Source organism: Polyodon spathula, chromosome 10 (assembly GCF_017654505.1).
Source record: "Polyodon spathula isolate WHYD16114869_AA chromosome 10, ASM1765450v1, whole genome shotgun sequence".
In the NCBI taxonomy this organism is placed as follows: Eukaryota; Metazoa; Chordata; class Actinopteri; order Acipenseriformes; family Polyodontidae; genus Polyodon; species Polyodon spathula.
This window is the reverse complement of record NC_054543.1, coordinates 25,344,914-25,368,715: the sequence shown is the minus strand read 5'-3', so window position 1 is coordinate 25,368,715 and position 23,802 is coordinate 25,344,914. Positions and strand designations below refer to the sequence as shown.

Here is a 23,802-nt window from a genome sequence, read left to right as displayed (position 1 = left end):
TGAGACTCTCCATACCGCTCCAAGAGTTTTGCTGTTGTCATCATGTTGCAGCGGCAAAACTAAATCAGTTAGAATTGCCATCTGTACAAGTACCAAAAGTCTGAAACTTTCTTACATCAAATGTGAAAAAAAATGTAAATACCTCTTATACACAATGAGATAAGTCATCAAACTAAGGTAAAAGTGTTTTTCTCCTTCCTTTTCCATTTCTTACTTTTTAATAGGGTGTAGCGACAGAAAATATAAATAACTGGACATCTAGCAATCATGTGATTTCACATGTTGGTTAATGTCGAAATAAACCATGGAATGCAAGCAGTTTCATATCCACACCATTTATATTTATTTATGTTTTAAAATTTATTTATGTTTTAAAATGTATTTATGTTTTAAAACAGCACATAAAAAAAAGACCTTAGCCCGCTGTGCCACTGCGCCGTTGTTAAAATGCTTTAACTTTTTAAGCTTACAGCCATGCCTGACCAGCTTTCGCCGAAAACCTGAAGGTTTTGCTCGATTCTAGAAATTTTCCATTTCCCATTTGAAAATATCCAGTCCCCTGTTTGTTTGGTAGATACCATAGAATGGAATTGTGCACTAGTGGCATGTAGCTTCCTTGTCTAAATCTCTGATCTCTGATACATTGTAGTTCCTCAATTTATTAAAAATAAATAAAGGGATAATTTATTAGGTAGAAATGACTTAAAATAAATTCATAGAGGAATAAATACATTTAGAATTAAATATTTGTAGATATTTGTAGATAATGTAGAAATGAATTAACAAATAGCAAGCCAGATTTTCAGGTCTGGTTGGTACTTGGACGGGAGGCTGCCTAGCAATACCAGGTACTTCGAACTTTTCTTTGGAGTTTTACTTGTTTACAATAACAAAGAGTAGATTAAACAGCAACAAATGAGCTGATTTAATTTATTGACGCCTGCAGCTTTTCTCACCTTATTAAATTCCCAGTTTGCTGCAGTCGTCTTAAATAATTCACACCTCACTTGGTTCGTCTTTAAAAAAAATTCCCTGGTCGCTGCGCTTGCCAGCTCCTCACTACTATTCTCTCCTAGTAGAACTTTTCATCTCTGATTCCATTATAGTACACCATGCCGGTGCGGGGTGCTGCTCTCACCTTTCTATAAAGCACCTGAGACGCACTGTTATGACTGATTTTATTAATCGCTATTTAAATAATTGCATAAGATAAGTTATAAATATATTTATTTCATGCCTCCACCCTCTGTTTTAATTGCATTTGGATCATTCCAGACACCACCTGATATATGAGCGCAACAAACTCAGCAATGCATTATCGACCGTTGGTTAAAAAAATTAAAGAAAATGACACATTTGTTACTTAAGGTAGGCTATGCTAGGTGGATAACAGGTTCCTAATATTGTGAAGGTGGCTCTTTTGATTTAAAAAAAAAAATTAATAATAAAAAATGAATAAGCAATAGTAATAGTTGCCTACTTATTTTGAATATTAACTTTTAAATATTTTAAATATATAGACTTATACTGTGCATGTCTTAGTGGGAATATATTTGTTTTAATTAGTCATGGCCCCAAAGGAATTAGTATTATTCTCATTTGGCACAGAGAAACATATTTTTGATAACACTTCAGGGGCAGATCTAGACTTTCATGAAGGGGGGTATCTGATATGAAAACATACTGTTGAAGTAAACAATACATTGACATTTTTAATGGTCTGCGAGCTTCGTTGGATTTAAGTGAAGTACAATTTATGAATTATATTGAAACTGTGGAGATTCTGGGAAGTCTTCAGGGATTTTCTGGATTCTATCAATTTTATGTCGAGCAGCAACATACAGTAAGTTCAGATATTTCTCACTATTTACTGTGTTCGATTTTATTCTGATATTGCTACGTTATATTGCTTTAAAACAAGACAATTTTACCAGAAAAGCATTTTGTTAATTTTGCATTTATTATAATTCTGCACTGTTAATGTGCCATATATTTATTGTGAATTTGTGATAGTGTAATCAGCTCTGAAGAAATGTTTATTGATAGAAAAATGTACCCATTTCAGTGGTTTCACATGTTTTACTGCAAACAGTGCCAATAAGCACAGCTGGGATATTACCAGATGTTGTCCATTTGAAGTATAATTACATGCATTATGCTGCTTCTGTAATTAGGAGACCCCAAACAGCTTTTCTTTCAGTTTACCACGTGCAAAATTCTACAAACTGACAATGCACTTTTAGGCATTAATGCACTGTACACATATTTTATTTAGTTCCAATCCATATACAAACCAAAATCATTAAACTACTGTTAATATGCAACTGCCTTTTCAATATAAACAATTTAAACATGTTTAAACAGGAAAGCATGAATAAAAGTTGCAATTATTTTATCACAGCATTTCTCATTAATACATTTAAAAACAACAAAGCATCAGTCACAGCATGCATTATATTCGGGCCGGGACATTTCAATCTGATAATAATAAGCAGAGTGTGACATTAACAGAAGTGACATTAAATTTGACTGTATTATAGCTACATCTGCCTTCGTTTCATACATTTACACTGTAAAACCACAGAACGTGTGAAACATGTAATATCTAAATGGCATGTGTGTATAGTAAAAAAAAACAAAAAGAGAGAGAGAAAAGTGCTCTATTCCTAAACAGCAGTGTTTATACGTCATTAGGTGTCACACTGATGTTTAGTCATTTGGAACTCTAAATAGTTGTAAAATGTTATGTGTTTAATTTGTACTTTGATGCATTTGGGTAAAATGTTCTGTTTGTGAAACTGTTTATGATTTTTAACACTTTACACATTCATACAAGTTTATAACAGGGCTGGTGTTTAAAATGTAAACATTAGATATCAAAAATGATATCTAACGTTTAGATTTTAAACACCAGCCCTGTTATAAACTTTTATGAATGTGTAGTGTTAAAAATCATAAACAGTTTCACAAACAGAACATTTTACCCAAATGCATCAAGGTCAGGCACCTTGTTTTGCTCATTACACATTCTTATTTTAGCTACTGTACTTTCTGTGCTTCAAGAATTTTTCTTTTTTCTTGGTAGTAGTGTTTTTCTTTATAAATAGTAGTTCCCCCATGTCTGCAAAACCATTGCTTTTGTTTAAATCAACACATTACTTTGTATCCAGACTTGGGGCCAGCAGTGTGAAGTAATGGTTATGGCATTAGACTCTTGACCAGAGGGTTGCGGGTTCAATCCTAGGTTGGGGACACTGCTGTTGTACTCTTGAGCAAGGCATTTTACCTAAATTCAGTATAAACAACTGGATAAATGGTACAATGGGTAATTAGATGTAAACACAAAGATATATAATTGCGACAATTGTAAGTTGCCCTGGATGGGGGTGTCTGCTAAAACATAAATAATACTAATTTAAATGCAATTTGATTAACTATTTGAATTTGACATGGTACTTATATATTTTGATATATAAGAATTTGCATTTAAATTTAAAATCATGGGAAAGCTAAAAAAAAAAAGAAAGATGCAAACTAAAGGACACTTTTGAGATCTTCATGTTTATCAAATGTAACAGTCAAAAAAAGTAAAAAGAATAAACTGTAACATACGCACCACACACACACACACACACACACACACACATATATATATATATATATATATATATATATATATATATATATATATATATATATATATATATATATATATATTGTGAGCAGGGAGAGGGTTAAGTTCCTCCCTGCTTTAGAAAAACATGTATAAATGCACATTTGTTTATTAATTGGTTTTGTTAATTATCACCTGCACCTGGCTATTAGGTGCAGAGTATTTAAGGAGAACAGTCAGTCTGCTCAGGTCTGCTGTGTGGAGAGTGCTCAAACATATAAAGACAAAGGCTTTTTGTAGTATTGGTTTAAAAACTGTATGTTTTGTTTGATTTTTGTTTGACAGGTAAACAGCTTAGCTGACCTGTTTTATTTTAGGTTCCTATCTGTGGTAGTTAGTGCTCTTATAGAGCTACATTTTTCTTTTCTGTTTTGTTTATTTTGTATTATTACAAATCTTAGTGCGCAAGTGCTTTCAAAAACCTTCATCTGTATCTGTGTCGGTATTTTAAAAGGGCAAAACGAACCTGAGCCGTAAGGCTCATTTACAATACAACATTTTTCCACTTATCTACACACCATACCCACACTGTTAAGGGGAAAAAGATTTTATTGAGAAAAAAATTATATATTAAAAATACAAAACTGAAAGATCATAGTTGGATGTGTCTCCACCCCACTGAGTTAATGGCAACAATTACAGCTGTGAATCTGTTGGGATAGGTCTCTACCAACTTTGCACCCCTAGATTTGGCAATATTTGACCATTCTTCTTTACAAACTGTTCAAGCTCTTTCAAGTTCCTTGAAGAGTGTTGATGGACGGCAATCTTCAAGTCATGCCACTAATTTGAATGTAGTGGTGTGTAAAACAATAGACTCCAGTCCAGTTTATGGGTCTGGTTTTATTTCCTTAACAACAGGTCACCAAAACGCACTCAAAAAAAGAATAGAAATAGTAAATAAATGAGGTAGCCGGGGTACACAACAACGTGTAACCCAAAAACAGAAAGTGAAACACGGGGTTGCAGTCCCAAATAAACAAATAACAAAAACAATCCATCTTCCTTTCTTAATCCAGGAACCGAATAACACACGAGGTAATAAACCCAGCACTTCCGGGTTGCCGCTCCTCCGACGTATTCCCAGTGTCCTGTTAGTGCTCTAAAAATACAAAAATGGAGATGGGTTAACCAGTATGCCTACAACAAAGACGACCCGTCTTTCCCGGCTCGTTTCTCTCTTTCTCTCTCTCTCTCTCTCTGTCACACACGGTACCTTGCCAGAAGGAACAGAACCCTGGGCCACGCCCCCTTTTGTACGCTCCGTCCCGTCCCCATTGGTCAGCGAGAGCAACCACCGTCAACCAATACCTGATTGCCAACGTGCTTCCCGACCGGGTCGATGACGTTGCGCACCGTGGCTCCGCCCCCTTTCCAGATGGCTGACTTCCACCTGCCCTGGGGATGACTGCTCCTCCTCCCTGGTGTCCTCACCGGTCAGGAGGGAGATCTAAAACAAGAATTCATTCTCTCTTTGTCACAGCCACTCAAGGACATTTACCTTTTTGTTCCTTAGCCACTCCAGTGGATGTGTGCTTTGGGTCGTTGTCATGCTGACAGGTGAACTTCCATCCCAGTTTCAGCTTTCTCGCAGAGGCCAGCAGGTTTTCCTCAAGGACTTCTCTGTCTTTGCTCCATTCATTTTCCCTTCTATCCTGACAAGTGCCCCAGTCCCTGCCAATGAGAAACACCCCCATAACATGATGCTGCCACCATCACTCTTCACAGTAGGGATGGTGTTCTTTGGGTGATGTGCTGTGTTAGGTTTGCACCAAACATAGCGCTTCGCATTTAGGCCAAAATGTTCCATTTAATTTCGTCAGACCTCAAACCTTTTTGCCACATGGCTACAGAATCTCCTGAGTGTTTTTTTTTTTTGCATACTTCAAACCGGTTTCAAGGTGGGCTTTCTTGAGTAATGGCTTCCTTCTTGCCACCCTACCATACAGGCCAGATTTGGTTTCGACGACAACCGTTGGCATCTTGGTAGCCTAGTTTGAGGAGGAACGAGCTCGTAGGTCAAACCTCCCTGGAGGGACGTAGATCTAGGCAGGGTCCTGGAGGTATGTGGAACACCTTCAGAATTATAATAGTAGAACTGGTCAAAGGGATATTCAAGTTTCAGGAATATATATTTATATATATTTATTTTTTTATACCCCCTTATCTGTGCCTTTGAACAACTTTGTCCTGGAGTTCTTTTGAAAGTGCCTTGGTACTCATGGTTGACTGTTTGCTTTGAAATGCACTACCCAGCAGAGGGAATCTACAGGAACTGCTGAATTTATCCTGAAACCATGTGAATCACTACAGTTTAACACTGATTGAGGCCACTTAACTTGGTTGATTATGAAGGTGATTGGTTTCGACAAATTTCTAGAATATTTTTTTCACTTGGAAGTTGTGGGGTAGTATGTGTAGATAAATGAAAAAAAAAAACTACTTTAATTCATTTTAATTCCAGGCTATAAGGAAACAAAAGGTGGACATTTTGAAAGGGGGTGTAGACTTTCTATAGGCCTATCTCTATCTATCTATCTAATTATGTCAGTTTTTCAATAACCTGGTCCTGGGGACCCACTGTCTCTGCTGTTTGTGTTCCAACTGAGTTCTCAAGTATGATATTGATCCTGCAATTGAACTAACAATTAGTTACTTAATGCAATGTTAGACATAACATGAAATATCCAACTCTTCTGTGGGCTTTTTCAAACCCTGATCAGCACAAATCTTAAGCCATTTAAGAGCTAAAATTAATTCAAATGCTATGATTAGACAAACTATTTGTTCAATTGAGGGTTCAATTAATTACTTAAGAGCTCAGTTGGAACAAAAAACAGCAAACACTAGTTCCTCAGCACCAAGATTGTGAAACTCTTTTATGTAACTTGCTTCCTATATTAGTACATCTCTATTAATTATTATTAACTATTTGATTACTGTTTTTATGTTGCTATTATATAAACTGCTCTCCTTGTATGTCAGCTTTGAGAAAGACCTCTGCCAAATTCATGATAATAAATTAGTCAATTAACATACGTTGTATGGGAAAGTATTTGAAATGCATTAAGCATTTGTCACACATTTGCATTTGTATTTAGTTTGGTAGTAAATGTATGCCATTTGCATTTGCATTTAGCAAATTCAGAATTTCAAATACATGTAGTCATTTGCATTTAAATCTAAATACATTTTGCCCTGTGTTTGTTTATATCACATGATTACAATTTCTTTCATAAGGGGCTTATAGCCAGCCTGAAGCACTGGAACCATCATGCCTTTCACCACAAAACTACAAAGAAAACAACAACATAAATACTACATGAACAGGATAGTGCAGGATAAGGATCAACAAATATGCAGCCCACTCACAACAACTACAATAACACATCAGAAACCTGAAACAGACACAACCACATTTTCAGCAATCTCCAGACCAATCACAGCACATTGAGAGTTATTATCTTGCAACCGTTCATGTAGCATCTCCTGGCCAACCAAAGCCCGTTGAAAGTTGTTATCGGGCAACTGTCAATGTAAAATATTCAGAACGAAATCCACCCATTTAGGAATATCATCATGCAACTGTCCAAGTAACATCTCCAGACTGAACAGATCACATTGAGGAATACAGTTGCACAACTGTCTGTAACACAAACCAGTAGAATCAGCATCAGCATCACAGTGAGCCACAGGCCAGACCTCAACAGCAACAGGAAAAACATCGCTGGGACCAACAGATAAACAAACAAACTCAGCAATAGGAAAATGCCAAGTTATTTATTCACAAACAGACAGATTTGCATTACTTGGAGACCCAGCACAAAACACAACAGCAGAAATCACGACGTTATCAAGAACCAGAGCCACAGAAATTTCAATTACAGCACCACACCAATCATGCCTCAATACAACACCACACCAATCATGACCCAATGTTTAAAACAGAACAGTAAGGAAATTGCAAACCTCCAGACCAAAAACAATGACAGCAGTAATGTTACCCAAAGAACCCAGAACCAAAACAACAAAAATATTTACAACACCACAATAAGCTACTTCTTGAGCGTGAAAGATACAAAAAAAAAAAAAAAAACAACTTAGAGGCAAAGGGACTTCAATAGTGGGAAAGTTAGATTAAAAACCCGGAGCCAAAGCGACTTCGGGAGAATCAAAGCTACATTAAAAACCTGGAGCAAAACCAAACAAAAAAAAACTTTGTGCAGGGCCTATTATGTTGACAAATATATCCTTGCAAGAGCTAGAAGAAGACAAACTTGCAACATTTGCTACAACGTTAAACAATTAACAAACAAATTCAAAAGGAAAAACAGTTTTGACACCAACACCGAAAACAATACCACATCACACAACTAGTGAAAAGTTTAAAAGGCAGGAATCATGCTTCAAAATTCATGACAGCAATATATCTTGACCTTTCCATCAAGGTTTCTTTGAAAATGCAGAACAGCCTACAACACATGTTTACTGCACTATAAAGCAACACACATGTTCTTCTTAATCAAATACTTGTACAGGACAGTGTCTCCCAAAAAGCAGAGATGAGATGTGGCCCAAGTCACCGCACATTACACAATGAGTCCTACTTTTGAGAAGCCATATACATTCTGTCATGCATTCCCACTAATGAGAAAGGCCAATGCCAGATTTCCCCTGATGTGTCACTTGAAAAGGACAAAAAGCATGCTCAGCCCCAGCCACTGCCAGATGAAGATGCCAGTGAAGAACGAGTGCAACTAAAGGAAAAACAAAGCTCACTCAAATGGCAGTGCCATAAAAACACCTGCCATTTTCCTTTTGTATGAAAACTTGTACATAACATTTATTCTGTCGTATAACATTTTTGCAAAAAGTCTTGGATGATGGTGATGAGCACACTATGATAGAACTGTGTAAACGTTATTTCAACACACCTGACGTGTATCCCCAGAAAAATCCAGTGACACATCCATTCTCGCAAAGTATCATGCACAATTTCTGACTTACACACGACACTCAGACACTCAGCTGACTCACCAAAACACACTTGTGCTTCTTGTGACAAGCTGTTCCACAGAAGAGAATGTGTTGAAATAACTGGCATGCAAGCAACACCAGACAGTGACAAGTGTCTGAATCTAATGATTTACTTGGATAATATCAACACACCAGCACAGTATGTCTGCCACTACTTCCTGAAAAAGTTTCGCCCCAATGTGTCCTCAACCAAATAGCTGTCCCCAGGATCCCTCATGAAATTTCATGCCTCAATGATTATGAAAACAACATCTTATTCAACGTGCATTTTAGTCCGTCTCAAGAATGTCTCCAGTTTCCACTAGCAAGTAGTTGCCTCGCTGGCTGATGGTTCAGAAAGTGCATGTCCGAACCTTTCACCTGCCCTTGCCTCTTCAGGAAACACTTAGCAAACTGCCCCTGCCAATCCAAGCCTTGCCAGATGACTTGTAACTCCATATCCTGGTACACAGTGCACCAACAAAGTCCAAAACTGTTTGTCAAGACATTGTGGATGTCAATGCGTCACAGGAGTTGAAGGAAATCAATCCTTTCTACAGAGACATCATCTTGCCACAAAACTCTGTGAACTTGCTTATTAATCACAACTTGAATGCATTTAAATGTCATTCTGACAATAAAGAAGAAGATGACGATGAAATCACTGTGGAGGAAACGACCAAAGAACAACCTCACCACTAAGAATTTTTGCTATATAAGGTTCAATTGGAGGAAGAGGCTGTCATTTACCACAATTACACAATACATCCCATGCAGTGAAAGAAAGAAAGATACAGCTACTGATGGGGGGGGGGGCGACTCTAAACCTACTGTGTTTCTTAGACTTGTACACTCATGGAATTCATGAAATGCATGCTGAATGGACGCCCTGTTTGAGAGCAGTTTGTCAAAGCTCAACTTAAGTCATGCCATGCAATATTTAGGCTGAATTAGCAATATATTAACTGAGGCATTTACCACAAGCTGCAGGTGCACCTTCCCCGGGAATGTATGACTGCAGCACGGTGGTTGCAATAGGTGTCCAATGATGACCTTGCATCTGATCTTACCACCATTTTCTCCCATTTGAAGAACACCGCAACACTGGTGTAAACCAAGAAATGATGTGGATTCTATGATAGAGCATACTGAGCAGCAACAGACAAGCACTCTCTCAGCCTTTCACTCTGTCTCTCAGTCTCACTGTAGTCAAATCCACACGCAGCTATCCCTCCCTAAGGGGAACCTGCTCAGTTTTCATCTCAAGTACCCCATTTAAAATTTTCACTTGACTGAATGGTACCACAGTTGCAATAAAAATGCAGAATATTCTGAATAACACATTTATTTTTTCCCTGTTTTATTTAATATATAATTTATGTCACAACAATTTGGGACTGCTGGTTTAGGACAGAATTAATTCTTAAAACTTTTAATTTGTCTTTGGACGCACAGAATTAAAAGACATTATTTGTGAATCTCTTTTGAAACACTATGCACTTTCTATTCAGCAAAGTTATTATAAATAATACAAAACAGTGTGCATTGTAAATGTTTATCACATGCACTTACCATCTCAGCATAATTATGTGCCATTTAAAAGGTTTACAATGTCAACAAAATTAACCGATACAACTATAATAATAACATCGATAAACTTTTTTTTTTTTTTTTTTTTTTATTAAAGCCAACATAAAAATGATGCAAGCAGATTCGGTATAACTTTCTGTCGCTTTGCACTTTCTGTACTCTTCTGTTTTCTTCTTTAGTTTTTCTTTTGCAAGTAAGAAATTTATCAGTTTCCACCAACCGCTATTGCTGTTTCTAAAAATGTAGCCGTGCCTAATAAATAAAACAAAAACCATTAAAGTATGAGTATTGTGATTGTTATTATGTTTACTGGAGAATTTATATTAAAAAAATGCTGAAATATTGGGCTTCACTGATGTAGTATTCAATAAAACAACAAGTTGAAAACGGCAAAGTTAATGAGCATCACAGAACGCTCTCCATAGGCAGAATCACCAGACCCATATATCAGAGTGGAGATCCACTCAATGGAAATCACGCATTCGGAAAGGTGGAATGTACAGTTGTGATAGATTCTGTTTTTGTTTTCATCTGCGGGTTCACTTTGAGCTACTAAACAAAAGTGAAATATTTATGTGCAGTGGTTTAGAGATATTACATAATACCGTAAAAATAATTTAAAAAAATCAATTCAATTCAATATCATTCTTTTTTTTTTTAAACTAATTTTTATTTGCATTACCCTTATAAGGGGTATGTGTACTTCCGGTTGAAAACCACTGTCCTATTGTATGCTTAATCACTGTTAGGAATGTACAGATTTTGTATCTATCCAAGTCATGAAGAAAAGTTAGGGATATTGGGACATATCTTAATTAATTAACTTTAATTTTATTTTTTGCAAGACGAAAATTTAACAGTAATGTACAAAACTGAGAAACAAACAACTTGGGTGAGATTGAGAAACCTCCTATTTCGTGACATGGAGATGTTTAATACGAGTCAATAAGGTATTTTTGTCCTTTCAAAAAAAGAAGTTTCTTAAAGACTTGGAGTACTGGAGTAAACTGTATGAAAACATGGCCCACTGTGTAATTAGCAGCATTTTGCATATCACAATACTGCCATACAGTGGTATAGCTTGTATACAGTGGTGTAGTCCTACATTGTAAAGTAACAGAACGCCAATAAAAAACAGATTTTCTTAAACAAAAATGATTACACAGATTCTGTTTTATTTGTAAATTGAACTTGATATAACACGTTAATAGGTAATGCATGTGTCTCTTTTGCAACTTTTATAGGCTACTCCCCCTTTATTAACCTCCCCCAGAGACAAGGGGAAAACATCGGACACACATTCTTCCTCTCCCAGCCCACCGGCACCTCATTCCTCCCCTCAGGGCACAAAGTGCCATACTAAGCCAGTTGCAAGGGCAGTCGCTCATTCCCATCCCTGGGTATCTACACTGACTGATATAAATATACAAAGCAGCTTTAAAGTAACAGGTCATTAACAAACAGGACTACTGGCTGAATCAGACAATTGTGCAAGAGATCTGTGTGACTCTGTCTTGACTCCATGCCGACTATTGCATCTTAAAACTCTGATATAAACAAGGAAATGGGGAGTTATTTTTAAGCATGATTATAGGTACATGTAAAGTGGTTGTGTGACCCACTGGCACATTGTGAAGAAGGTTGTACTTGAAACAGAACTCAGGTATTGCAGTACAGTAAGCTGTGATGACAGCTCGAGCACACAAGAAAGTGGCTTTTTTAACACCAGCAGTAAGAACAGCTGCCAGTTGTTATTGCGGTTATACTGACTGTAAAGATGTTGTCTTTCAGATGGCACTCCCTTCTCTTGGTGGGTGAGCCGGACCAGTGAGAGACAAACCTATTGGAGCGGTTCGTTGCCTGGGGTCCAGCAGTGCTCCTGTGGACTGAATGAGAACTGCATAGACATGAACTATTTCTGCAACTGTGATGCTGACAGAGAAGAATGGTAATAACATGAAGGAATACTATCATATAGAACAGTGGTTGGCAAAGTTGGCCTTTCCAGTGGAAGTCTTTGTTCCAACCCTGAACCAATTAAACCACCGCCCAGGTCCTGTAGTAGTTAACTGTTTTCCTAAAGTGGAATGGTCCACCAAAACCATAATTTGGCACCCGTGCGATTGAGGCATGGTGAACAATGGCATTATTGCGGTTCAAAACCCAACAGGCAGATTTAGTTAACAAGTACAGATAACCATGTGTCTTATGGTGTATGCAAATTTTATAAAAAATATATTGTACATATTTATTTTATTTCAGATTTTTGGTCATCATGTCATTTTTGTCAATGTTTTAGAAATGGCACTAAAGCAAACTCCACTGGTATCAAATGTAATTGTCATCCCTTGTTTTGTATGTACTGTCTGTTTGCAGGGCTAATGATACAGGCCTCCTGTCCTACAAAGAACACTTACCTGTGAATCAGATGGTGATTGGAGACACAAGCAGAACTGGCTCAGAAGCAGTGTACAGAGTAGGGCCTCTGCGTTGCTATGGTGACAGTAAGTGGAATAATTTACTAGTACTACACTGATACTTTTACTCACTGAGCTTTTGCCTGTCAAATTTTTTGTGAGATTATATAATGTTCATGTACTGAGTAGCATTTTCAGTCTTCTGAGCTGAGCAATAAAATTTAATTTTATATCCAAAGGTTTCCATATATATATATATAGGATCAGTCGTATATATATATATATATATATATATATATATATATATATAGATAGATAGATAGATAGATAGTGGTTTGCAGAAGTATTCACCCCCCCTGCAAAGTTTTCACATTTTTGCAAGCCATTGACCAGGGAAAACAGTGCACTAAGCTCCTAATGGACAAGTGGACAGTGACTGCTGTTTTAAACACATTGTATATTAAGTTCCCCAGGTCCGACATGTTACCATTATTATTATTATTATTATTATTACTGTGCTACAATTTAGGTCCAATATTTTCTGTTATTATATTATGATTATTATAATTCTGCACGCTACAAACGGAAAAGGGAATTCAAATGATTGCTATTAAATTATAATGCATCCACATTAAATAATGTAAACTCTTATTTGGTATTTACAATGAATATTGGTGAATTTACAATTTACTGGAAGGTAATACAGTTTTGTTTTCTTTAGTTTTTATGCTTTTTTACATATACTTGTGCCTAAACTGGGAAAAAAAAAAAAAACTTCACTTACTGACATTCTAACCAATGCATGTATCTCAAAATCAAATTGTTCTGACAGGTGTTATACAGATATATGTACCTTATAGAATATATGTACTCTATAGAATATATGTACCCTTTAGAATTATGTATCCCACGTGATTCCATAACTGTGCAGATGCAGTTTTTCAAAGCTGGACGTGCATGCGTGATGTTTCTGTGCCCGAGGCCCGCTATTTTCACTACCACTGAGTTCAGCTGCAGCTGACAACAAATATTGTAAATAAAACACAACTAACTCTGTGGCAAAATAAAAAATAGCACTACTGATTTTCTAGATATAAGTACATTCAACCTCCTGATTTGCTCAATACACAAAACCGTTGATTAAAGTAACCTTGTAAATGTTTTTTTTTTTTCTTATAGAACACATTTTCATTGCATTAAATGTAAGTACTGTTCAGAAACATCAAGCGTTCACATAGCGATCTTTAAAAAAATGCAGCTCTGCCGGTGTTGCAGGCTAATTCTCACCCCTGTGAAAATTAGCCAACCTCCGGTGAGTTCTCTCCTAGGCTAATATTTACCCTGTCTGGCCAGTTCTCATTAATTTTAGCAATCAGAACTACAAGAGGATATGTGTCCTTAGTATGATTTAACCTTTTTGTTACTTTAATTAAATTAAGATTTATTATTTTAATTTACTTAGTATCTTAATGTTAGTCATAGAGTGAGTTTCACATTTGTATATATGAGTGAGTGTGTGTGTGTGTGTGTGTGTGTTTGTTTGTATTGATAATTAATTACATTTAAATTGTTATATATATATATATATATATATATATATATATATATATATATATATATATATATATATATATATATATATAGACACACAATATTAAGCTTTTTATTGTGCATTTCCATTGGGATATGATAGCCCTTTTATATCCTCTGTATCAATGAACTTGCAGTCTTTTTAGATGTGTCTGTCTTTGTAAGGAATATATACTGTATTACTAAAATTTGACACCGCAGCGTTTATTTTAAATTGATCAAAATCATTGCAGCCCTTAAACGAGCATGGCAATTATACAAGGGGCAGCCTTTTTAAATAATACTATGCTTTATGAACGCTGCAATATTTTACTACATGATTTAAGGCATTTTAGAAGCGGCGCCATGAGAGGCTCCGATCTGCAACACTATACTTGTGTGTTTTTGGGGCTTGAATATAGTACATTTACTGACAGTTAACGAGAGCCTATTAAGTGGGAGTTGGGAGGTTTGGAGAGTACTGTCCCAGCGAATCAGGAGTGTATATTGGTTGCTAAGGGGCGGGACAAGAAGAGGAGAGAGAACGTTCCCTGAAAGAGAGGCTGGCCACCAAATCATTGCTATGGGATATACGTCTGCCTATTGGTCGGTGACACTGAGCTCTTTCTATCAAAGCTGCCGATAGGCCCCCTCCCCTTGATGACCCCCTTGGTTCAGTCTACCGAGGGTACATAACCGTCATGCAGGGGAGTCTCACCCTCTTTTCACGATGAAACCATGATGTCGACCGACGTGACCTCACGGATGGTGGCCATTGTTTTGGGAAAGTGAGTACCAGAGCCGTCGCAAGGGAGAAAAAAACGGCAGCATATGAGGGACGCCTTAGCCCTGCATGACCGAGATCAGTGGTGCAAGAGTACAGCCTCAAGGATCCTAGTGCCCATAAGGGCACATTCAAGCGATAGAACCTGGAAAAAGTATGCTGGGTAGGCCAGCTAACCACATTATAAATCTCAGCCATGGAGGCGCCTCAGAAGAGGACCCATGACATAGCCACACCTCTGCCCGCCCAGGCAGGAGTAAGCCAGCACCATTATACGCAGCCAAGACTGTCTCCGCAATCCAATGCGACAGGCGCTGCTTCGAAAGGGGCTGTCCCAGGGTCCATGTCCCGTGGCAGATGAACAGCTGGTCAGACTGATGCAGCGCTCTCTTCCTGTCCACATAACATCTCAATGCCCGAACAGGGCAAAGAAGGTTCAACTTCCAGTCCTCCTCTGAAGCAAACGGTGGACGATGAAAGGACTCCAGTTCTACAGACTGATTCATGTGGAAGGCTGTAATCACCTTGGGGAGAAAATCAGGGTTTATACACAGTGGCACTCTGCTACCATTATCCCAAATACGCATGCAGGAGCTATGCACAGACAGAGCCTGCAGCTCACTAACCCGCTTTGCGGAGGTGATAGCCAAGAGGAAGGCTGTCTTCATGGACAGATGTTTCAACTCAATGGAGTATATAGGCTCAAACTGGGCCTGCATGAGAGCTTCCAATACAATCTCAAATCTCCATTCGGGGAAAGTAGCTTAATGGTTGCGCCCTCCTCTCCTAGGAGGGCGCAACCATTGAGCGCCTCGGAGAAACCGGGTAGCCAGGAAATGCATGCCCGGGGACACTGAGTCAGTGAGGACATGGCAAGTAGAAATAGCCACTAGGTATACCTTCAGTGTGGAAGGTGATCTACCAGCCTCAGAAACTGCAAGGTGACAGGCATGAGACAGGAGATTGGATCATGACCGTTAGTACGGCACCAATCTTGAAAATATTTCCACTTATAGGCATACAGCGACCTAGTGGAATGCACCCTAGCATTCTGCAGAGTACCCACAACCGCATCTGACAGCCCTAAGGCTGACCAGTGGTCCCTTTCAGGAGCCAGACCCATAACTGGAGCCTGCCCAGCTCCGGGTGCCAAAGTGTGCCTCTTGCCTGATTGAGGAGATCTCGGCGGAGCGGGATCTCCTAGGGCGGACCCTTCAATAGCTCGCACAGGGTTGAGAACCAGATTCTCCTGGACCTCTTGGGGGTCACTAGGAGAACTGACGCCTTCTCTGACCGGACCTTTTCAGGAAAGGCCGGGAGTAATGGCAGAGGCGGGAACGCGTAAAGGAGCGCTCTGGGCCATATGTAGGCTAGGGCGACGACACCAAGTGGACCGCTGCAGGGTTGGAGGGAGTGCCACAGGGGGAAGTCTGTTGTTTCCGCCAAGGCAAAGAGATCGACTTGCGCCTTCCCGAACCATTCCCAAATGTGCCCAAATCGAGGTAACCCCGGGGACCAAAGGCCACCCTTGTGGTTTACATACGCAACCACTGATGTGTTGTCTGTGCGGATCAGCACATGCTTGTTCCGCATTACAGGTAGGAAGTGCTGGAGGGCAAGGAACACCGTCTGCAGCTCCAGTATATTGATATGCAGGGACATCCAATGGTTGTAGACCACTCCCATTCGGACTCCAACAGCGCAGGGCTCCCGCGCACTCGTGTGCACCGAGTGCCGTGCAGCACCGGGTCGAATGCGCAATGAGTACCGCGTGCACCGAGTACTGTGCAGCACCGAGTCCACGGGCTGAGTCTCACGCACCACGGTATTAAAAAACACAGGGACAGCTATGCATGGTGCCTACCCGGACTGCGTGGTCCCACGCCTGAGCAGTGGCTAGCGTACAACAGGGGGACAGGGCCGAAGCGGCGGCAAGCGATTGACTTTGCACAGTAATAGAAAAACTGTTTTTATACAATACAAAAAAAGTTAAATATTACAGAACAGATGGGGGAGCGCACACTGTCTGCTTGATTGTAAGAACTACACACGTGGTGAAGGCCAACGCAGCCTGCGTACATCTCAACTCAACAACGAGGAAGCCTCGTGAGGAGTATATGGCTGGTCCAGCTGTAAGCAGCTATGCTGCAGCAAGTCTTCTGTGCAAACACGGAGATGCGCAGCTACAATCAAAACAAGGCCCGACCTGCGGCCCACAGGTGGCTGGTGGGATAACTCGACAGAGGGGATAAGGCAGGCCCAGCCCTGTGGAGTAACAGCTCTCTCCCAAATAAGAAAGGGTGAAAAACACACACAATTCTTAACAATAATACTCACCATACTAAGACATACAGACAGAGAGAAGCAGCCATCCATTGGACAGGATAAAAAAAGGCTACGAATTAAAGCTACTGATTCCGGGAAAGCGGCATAGCCAGCTTTCACAACGAAGTGCAGGGGAACTAGCAGTAACTGATGCAGCACTTTTTAAGAAGAAAAAAGGGATCAATGCAACACAGAGAGGTCTTACTGTACCAATCTTGAGAAGCGAAAAGAGGGTGAGGCTCCCCTGTGTGACGGTTATGTACCCTCGGGGGTTCACCGACGGGAGGGGGCCTATTGGCAGCTTTGATAGAAAGAGCTCAATCACACCTACCAATAGGCAGGCGTATATCCCATAACGATGTCTTGGTGGACATCTTCGAATTGAAAGGGAACGGTAGTTGAGTGTAATGCAGTTGTTTTTCTTAACGAAAAATATTACTTCGAAATATTGGTTTGATTTCTGTTAACTCAAATATATCCTACTCAGTTATTTATTTATTTATTTTTCTTGTTGTGATTTACCTGCTTGTTTGTAGATTCTCTGAAAGAGAAACCGAAACCAAATTGTCTTATAGCTAGTAAGTATATGTGTACAGGACTGAATAAAATTCCAATTGAATAAAAAACAAAACAACTAAACCCGGCTTTGGCCAGCTTTCGGATAGTGCTTTGAGTGACCGGCAAAGCTGTGCTGATAAGTTGTTCATCTTGGGTTGTTTGTTGGGACTGTACCATGATATTAAATGTGCTTACTAAGGTGCGTACATTAATTGGTAGTACATAGTGGATTGAGGCTGTAGTCTCTTCGGGGGTGAAACATGTACATAGCCAGAGTTGCACGTTTCTTTATTTTTTTGAGCAGGGGTAGAAAAAAAAACTTTTACGTTTCTTTATTGAGAGCGCCGTTTATTCGAGGGCGGCATCTATTAAAAATATCATATCTGTGTGAGGTGTGAGGTCGTTAATTCAAGGGCGGCGTTATTTCGAAGTAATACCGTATATATTAAGCATGACATTGGGTAGAAGAATTCAGAGTCTGTTTTAGGCCTTTTAGGAACCGGGTTACCTGATTCCTGGAAAAGATAAATTACACCATTTTTGCCACAGAAGCACTATGGACTAATTTGCGTGTTTTTGGCTGTAGGTCAAAATAATCAAGTTATAAGATTGTTGTACATCATGGCCGGAGTACGGGAGCAGGGAAGGGAATGGAAGCTAGCTCACCACACGCATTTCTGTGTCTTCTGCTTTCACATTTTTTAAATTTAAAACAGTTTGAGAAATAAACTTCAACATCTGGCCCCACTTTAGTACAAAGCTCACACTACATACTGGTAATGTTGCTCTTAAATTACTGTGGCTGATTATTTGGCTGAAGAAATATTATCCGCTCATCATCAAACCATGGAATCTTGTGCAGTTAAATCTACTGGGATGCAAGACGCAAGAGTCAAAAAAATTCATGTGAGACTCAAAACTTTATTTAGACACTCTATGATTTGACTGGCGAAAGATAACATTATTTACAAAGATAACTTTTTTTCAGCTTGGTGCGGTAACTGTTTCAGCTAGTTTTTTTTTTTTTTTTTTTTTTTTTAAAAGACAACAGTGTAACGATCACTCTGCACAACTGAGAGGCATTTGCACTATCCTCCACAAGGAGGGACTACTTGCCCTATTCCTATAAATAAATAAGTCAGCAAGAGTGACAGACAGCAAAAGCAGAGGCGTCAGAGGTGTCAATTTCACAAACAATTATTGTGAACAGTAATGTCAGCAAATGAAATAAACCAAAACAAAAAAAGTTGGACAAAACAGGTAAGTTGGGAAATGGAAAACAGATAGAGAAAGATAAAGGTGAATGAAATGATCACAGATGTTAACAATAATAATGGATACCCATGGATGGTGCATGAAAGTTAGGCCTAACAAGTCCAGCAGAGCAGGGTAATTGAAAACCAAACAAAGTAACAAAAGAACAAAGCAAAAAAATACAGGGAACAAAGTATCAAATTAAAATAAAAAAAATGCAAACAAAAAATGATCTCAACAACAAAAAAAGCAAAGACAAATAAGTCCAGCAGAGTCCAGTAATGATGGTGATTGTAGAAAGTTGAAGAAATTGAGTACATTGAAAATGATAGGAGTCTATCCAGTAGTGCTGAGTTGAATGTTGAACAGTTGTTTGGAAAAAATCAGGAGGATCAGGAAAAAATGGAGGAACACACAAAACAACAAATACTAAACAAGCTTGAAAAACAGCTAAGCTTAAACAAGTAACAATGAAAACAAAAAAGAAGAGTTTAAACAATGTTTAATTGTACAATAAAAAAAAATAATAATTACTGCACTGGAATTATTTAAAGATGCTAAGGGATTCACTGAGATTTAAGATTGTAATGCTATATGTTATGATGGATTCCTCAGAGAAAGAGAGTCTCCCTCCAGGCCTAATCAGTCAGCTTTAGTACAGGTGCTGGCTTCTAAAGAGCTCTGAGATTTGAGGAGTGGATATGTGAATGAGCCAATGGGGAGAGAGGATGAACGGAGGGTTGTTTCAAGGAACTGCGGAAATGAAGTTTTAACCTGGCCAGGCTACTGACCCTAATTAAAGGGATATGTGGTTGAGACTTACACCCACATTATGTAGCATGGGAATTGCTACAACAGTACTCACACTTTTGATCACTATCACAACTGTTGCAAGAAACTGGGGTTCATGTATTCTGCTGGTGTTAATATATCTGATGAAGACATGTTAGTGTCGAAACACGCTGTTTATTTTCCATCTATGTTTTTTTTTTTTTTTTTAATGATTTTGATGACGAATATAAACGAGCGGGAGTCAAATATTTAAACTTCTTTGAAGCAAAATGATGAATTTAGTTTGGTAACCAATTTAATTATTTTGGCTGAAAGAAATTTGAACGCTTGCATTGTCGTAGACCAGGGCTTCTCATACTTGGTCCTGGGGACCCCCTGTGGCTGCTGGTTTTCGTTCCGACCGAGCTCTCAGCTACTTATCCATACCCTTAATTGATCTGATAATTTGCTTAATTAGACCTTTTTACTGCCCGGAACACAGGGTTCCAAAGCTGCACAGAGTATGAAAATGATAAACACAGTACACTCAGAGGTAACAAAATAACACTGCTGAAAAAAAAAAAAAAAACACTGAAGAACTGAAGAACACCTTTAACTGCCCATTTGGGTAATAAAACTGTGTACTTTTGACACATGAATAAAACAAAAATATATAATCTTCAGTATATATATATTATATATATTGATATATATACTATATATATACATATTATGATATATATATATATATAGACACACACACACACACACACACACACACATTATTTTAGCAGAACCATATTTTTAACATTGTTTTTCTCTTTTCTTTTTAGTGGAATATAGTGAAGCCTTCTTTCTGCTTTGCAGGGAAGGAGGTGATAAAGTAACAGTGTTTTCACAAGCAGAACAATTGCAAAGGTCTAGAATTGTTGGTAGCCCCTAACTGTGACAGTTATACGTGATTAAAAAAAAAAAATAATAACACGTGTATATAGCTGCAGCAGTTTCACAACATTTATTTTTTGCACAACTTTTTGGTTTTTCTTTAAATGTATTTTACATATTCATATATGTACATATGTTTGATACAATATGGATACAATGCAATTATAGTGCAAAGGCAAGCAAACACACTAACTTACAGTTATGTAGTTTAGAAGATGTAACGAAAAATGAGCAAACAATGCAAAACAGTTTAGATTTTAATATTACGCAGGATAGCTTCAAATACAGAAACCTTGATGTTTTTTCCCATTTTCTTCAATAAAATAAATTCGTTTTTTACATTGTGTGTCATATGCAGAAATAAATAAATAAATAAACTGTTTCGTTTTTATGTATATGTTTAATTTGGGAAACTGCTGTCTTGTCTAATGCTGTGTGTTTGTGTCTGAATACAAGAGAGAAATTAAACAATGTATTTTGCTCTAAATGAGTTGCTGATATATTAAACAATGTAACAGTGTAATGCCCGAGAAAGAAGGACTGAACCCTTGAAATAATGTATTGAATTGAAGTATTTGGCTGAAACATTGGGGCAATTTACAAGCAAAAACTGAAAAGCATGACAGATCTCAGATCCCGTGCACTTTTGGAACGAGCACAATCATGCGTCATTTGTATGTGACACTTCATGAATGCACGACAGTAGCGCGATTAAAACTTGCATGTAAATCCCACCACTGTAACTAACTGATAGAACTAATTTGTGCAATATGAGAATTGAAACGAAATTGTGTTTTAAATAAATGTGATTATTTTACATCCCTGGAATTTGTATTGTGTGTTTGTGTTGTGCTTGGTCAAGATCTTATCCTCTGGCCAAAATAAAAGAACCTGGTGCTAACAACCTAAAATCTTTAACTTAATCTGAAGGTAGTGCCTTCAGCGGCGTAGACGGCAACCATAAATTATATTTTAAACCCAGTTTAGCCTTCTCTACTGTATGACCTTTATTGCTAATAAGTAGTGGGATGTTTAGTCACCAACAAGGTATTTACTGCTGAAGTCTAATTGAATATATGGCTTTCAAATGTGTAGTCATGCACAAAACCTGTGATTTTTAGTCAATTTGCATGGAATTTTAGTATTAGAAGGCTATATAGATTAGAACCCTTGGGGGTTCTTTGGGAGTTTTAGGGTTCCTTATTAATCCTTTGAGATTTCAACGTTTATTTATGGTTGTTTAGCCTACTGTTTAAAAAAAGGTTCTTTGTATACTATTTGGAACCCCTGAAATATGGTTTCTTGGAATAACTTTATCAATAGTGTAAGCTTCAGGGAAGTTTTTATTAATCAAGCTGTTTATTGCATGGAATGAGCAAGAAAAGGTCGGTTCAGTGGGTTTTTTCAATAGTGTTATGTTGTTCTTACCTAGTTGTATTATGTGTATAATTTTCATTGTCTTTGCACCTTCGGAACCCAGTGTTCCGCAAGCTTTTTGGTGAAAAAATAAGGTTCTGGGCCAGAATGGGTTAATTACAGCGCATTATTAATTGGTTCTGATTGGTAATATATTCTCTTCATGTGTGTAATTTTCTGTGCTGGTTTTTGCAATTGAATTAATTACCGTTCCGGTCTGTTCCGGCTTTTACCCAATCTCCTTGTAAACACGGTTTATATTTTCTGTACTCTTAAGGATAGTTCATACACTAGTACAGGGTGGTCATGTGACATGGATTTTTCTAGCTTGCTATTTATTAATTTATTTCTACATTTATAATATAAACATGTATTCATTTCTACATTTATTTATTTAAAATATTTATTTAGAAGCATATTATTTCTCTATGCATTTAAGTCATTTATTTATTTCTACCAAATAAAGAGAAGTTATCTAATTCAATTCGAAGATGCTTTCTTGGTATAGGCGGGAAAGCGTGTAAAAATGCTTTGGGCATTCGTGCACTAGGGCATCTACGTCGAGTGGACCGCCTAAGAGGTGGAGGGAGTACCACAAGGCAATGTGTTATCTCGGCCAAGGCGAAGAAATTGTCCTGTGCCTTTCCGAACCGATTCCAAATCCACTCCACTCCAGCGGATGCGGATCCCCCCTGGAGAGGAGGTCCACTGCCCAGTTCACCACTCCAGAAATGTGCGTCACCCGCAGGGACAGCAAACATGCGTGAGATACAGTCAGCTGAATGTGTCTGCCACGTTTGGTGTTTAGGTGGAATGCATTTAGCCATGCTTGTAGCGGTTGCATGCAAAGTAGACCCAGCTGCGGCCGTCAAACCAGTTTCTGGCGTAATAGGAGGGTGACCTGCGATCCCTGTCGAAACAAGGAGAGACAGTCCTGGATAGCTGCAACTCTTTCGTTTGACAAGCATGCTCATATCATAATGGAGTCCTGCCAGAGCCCCAAGTACATCATGCACTGCACCAGTGTAAGCCGACTCTCTGCATCGTTGATCGCTCTGTCATGAACACCGTGTGGGCCACTGATCCCACTCACGACTGTTAACAGATCAACTAGTTTATTACTCTGATTCCCTGCAGTCGCAGGGGGGCCAGGATAGCGTCTACATGCTTTGAAAACATGAGGAGCTAGGGAGAGGTCGAATGGCAGCACAGCAAGCTTGTAAACGACAGGAGATATAGCTCTGTAGCCACCGACTCAGGGAGCAGTGCCCCACGCAGTCCACCATTCATATAGGCCATTAGCATGCTCGGTGTGTTTGACAGGCGAGTTGCCTGCGTCTCCGCTGCATACGCCTGCTTGAAGTACATTTCTGTCACCCTGCATGGTAGGTTCGGGCACGCCGGGAATCTAGACAACCCATCCACCAGCGGAGCATTAACCAGGGCCACGATGGTGGAATCTACTTGGGAGAACCCCACTAGGC

At 38.6% G+C, this 23,802-nt stretch overlaps 1 protein-coding gene across 1 annotated transcript in view; it reads left to right on the top strand.

Annotated features, from left to right (window-relative positions):
• The window catches only part of LOC121321430 (contactin-associated protein-like 5), a 354,495-nt gene that overhangs the window by 287,148 nt on the left and 43,545 nt on the right, over positions 1-23,802 (top strand). Inside the window, exons 14-15 of the mRNA XM_041260374.1 lie at positions 12,071-12,227; positions 12,656-12,783. Of these exons, the coding sequence (XP_041116308.1) occupies positions 12,071-12,227; positions 12,656-12,783 (285 nt within the window). The remainder of the gene's footprint in view (positions 1-12,070; positions 12,228-12,655; positions 12,784-23,802) is intronic.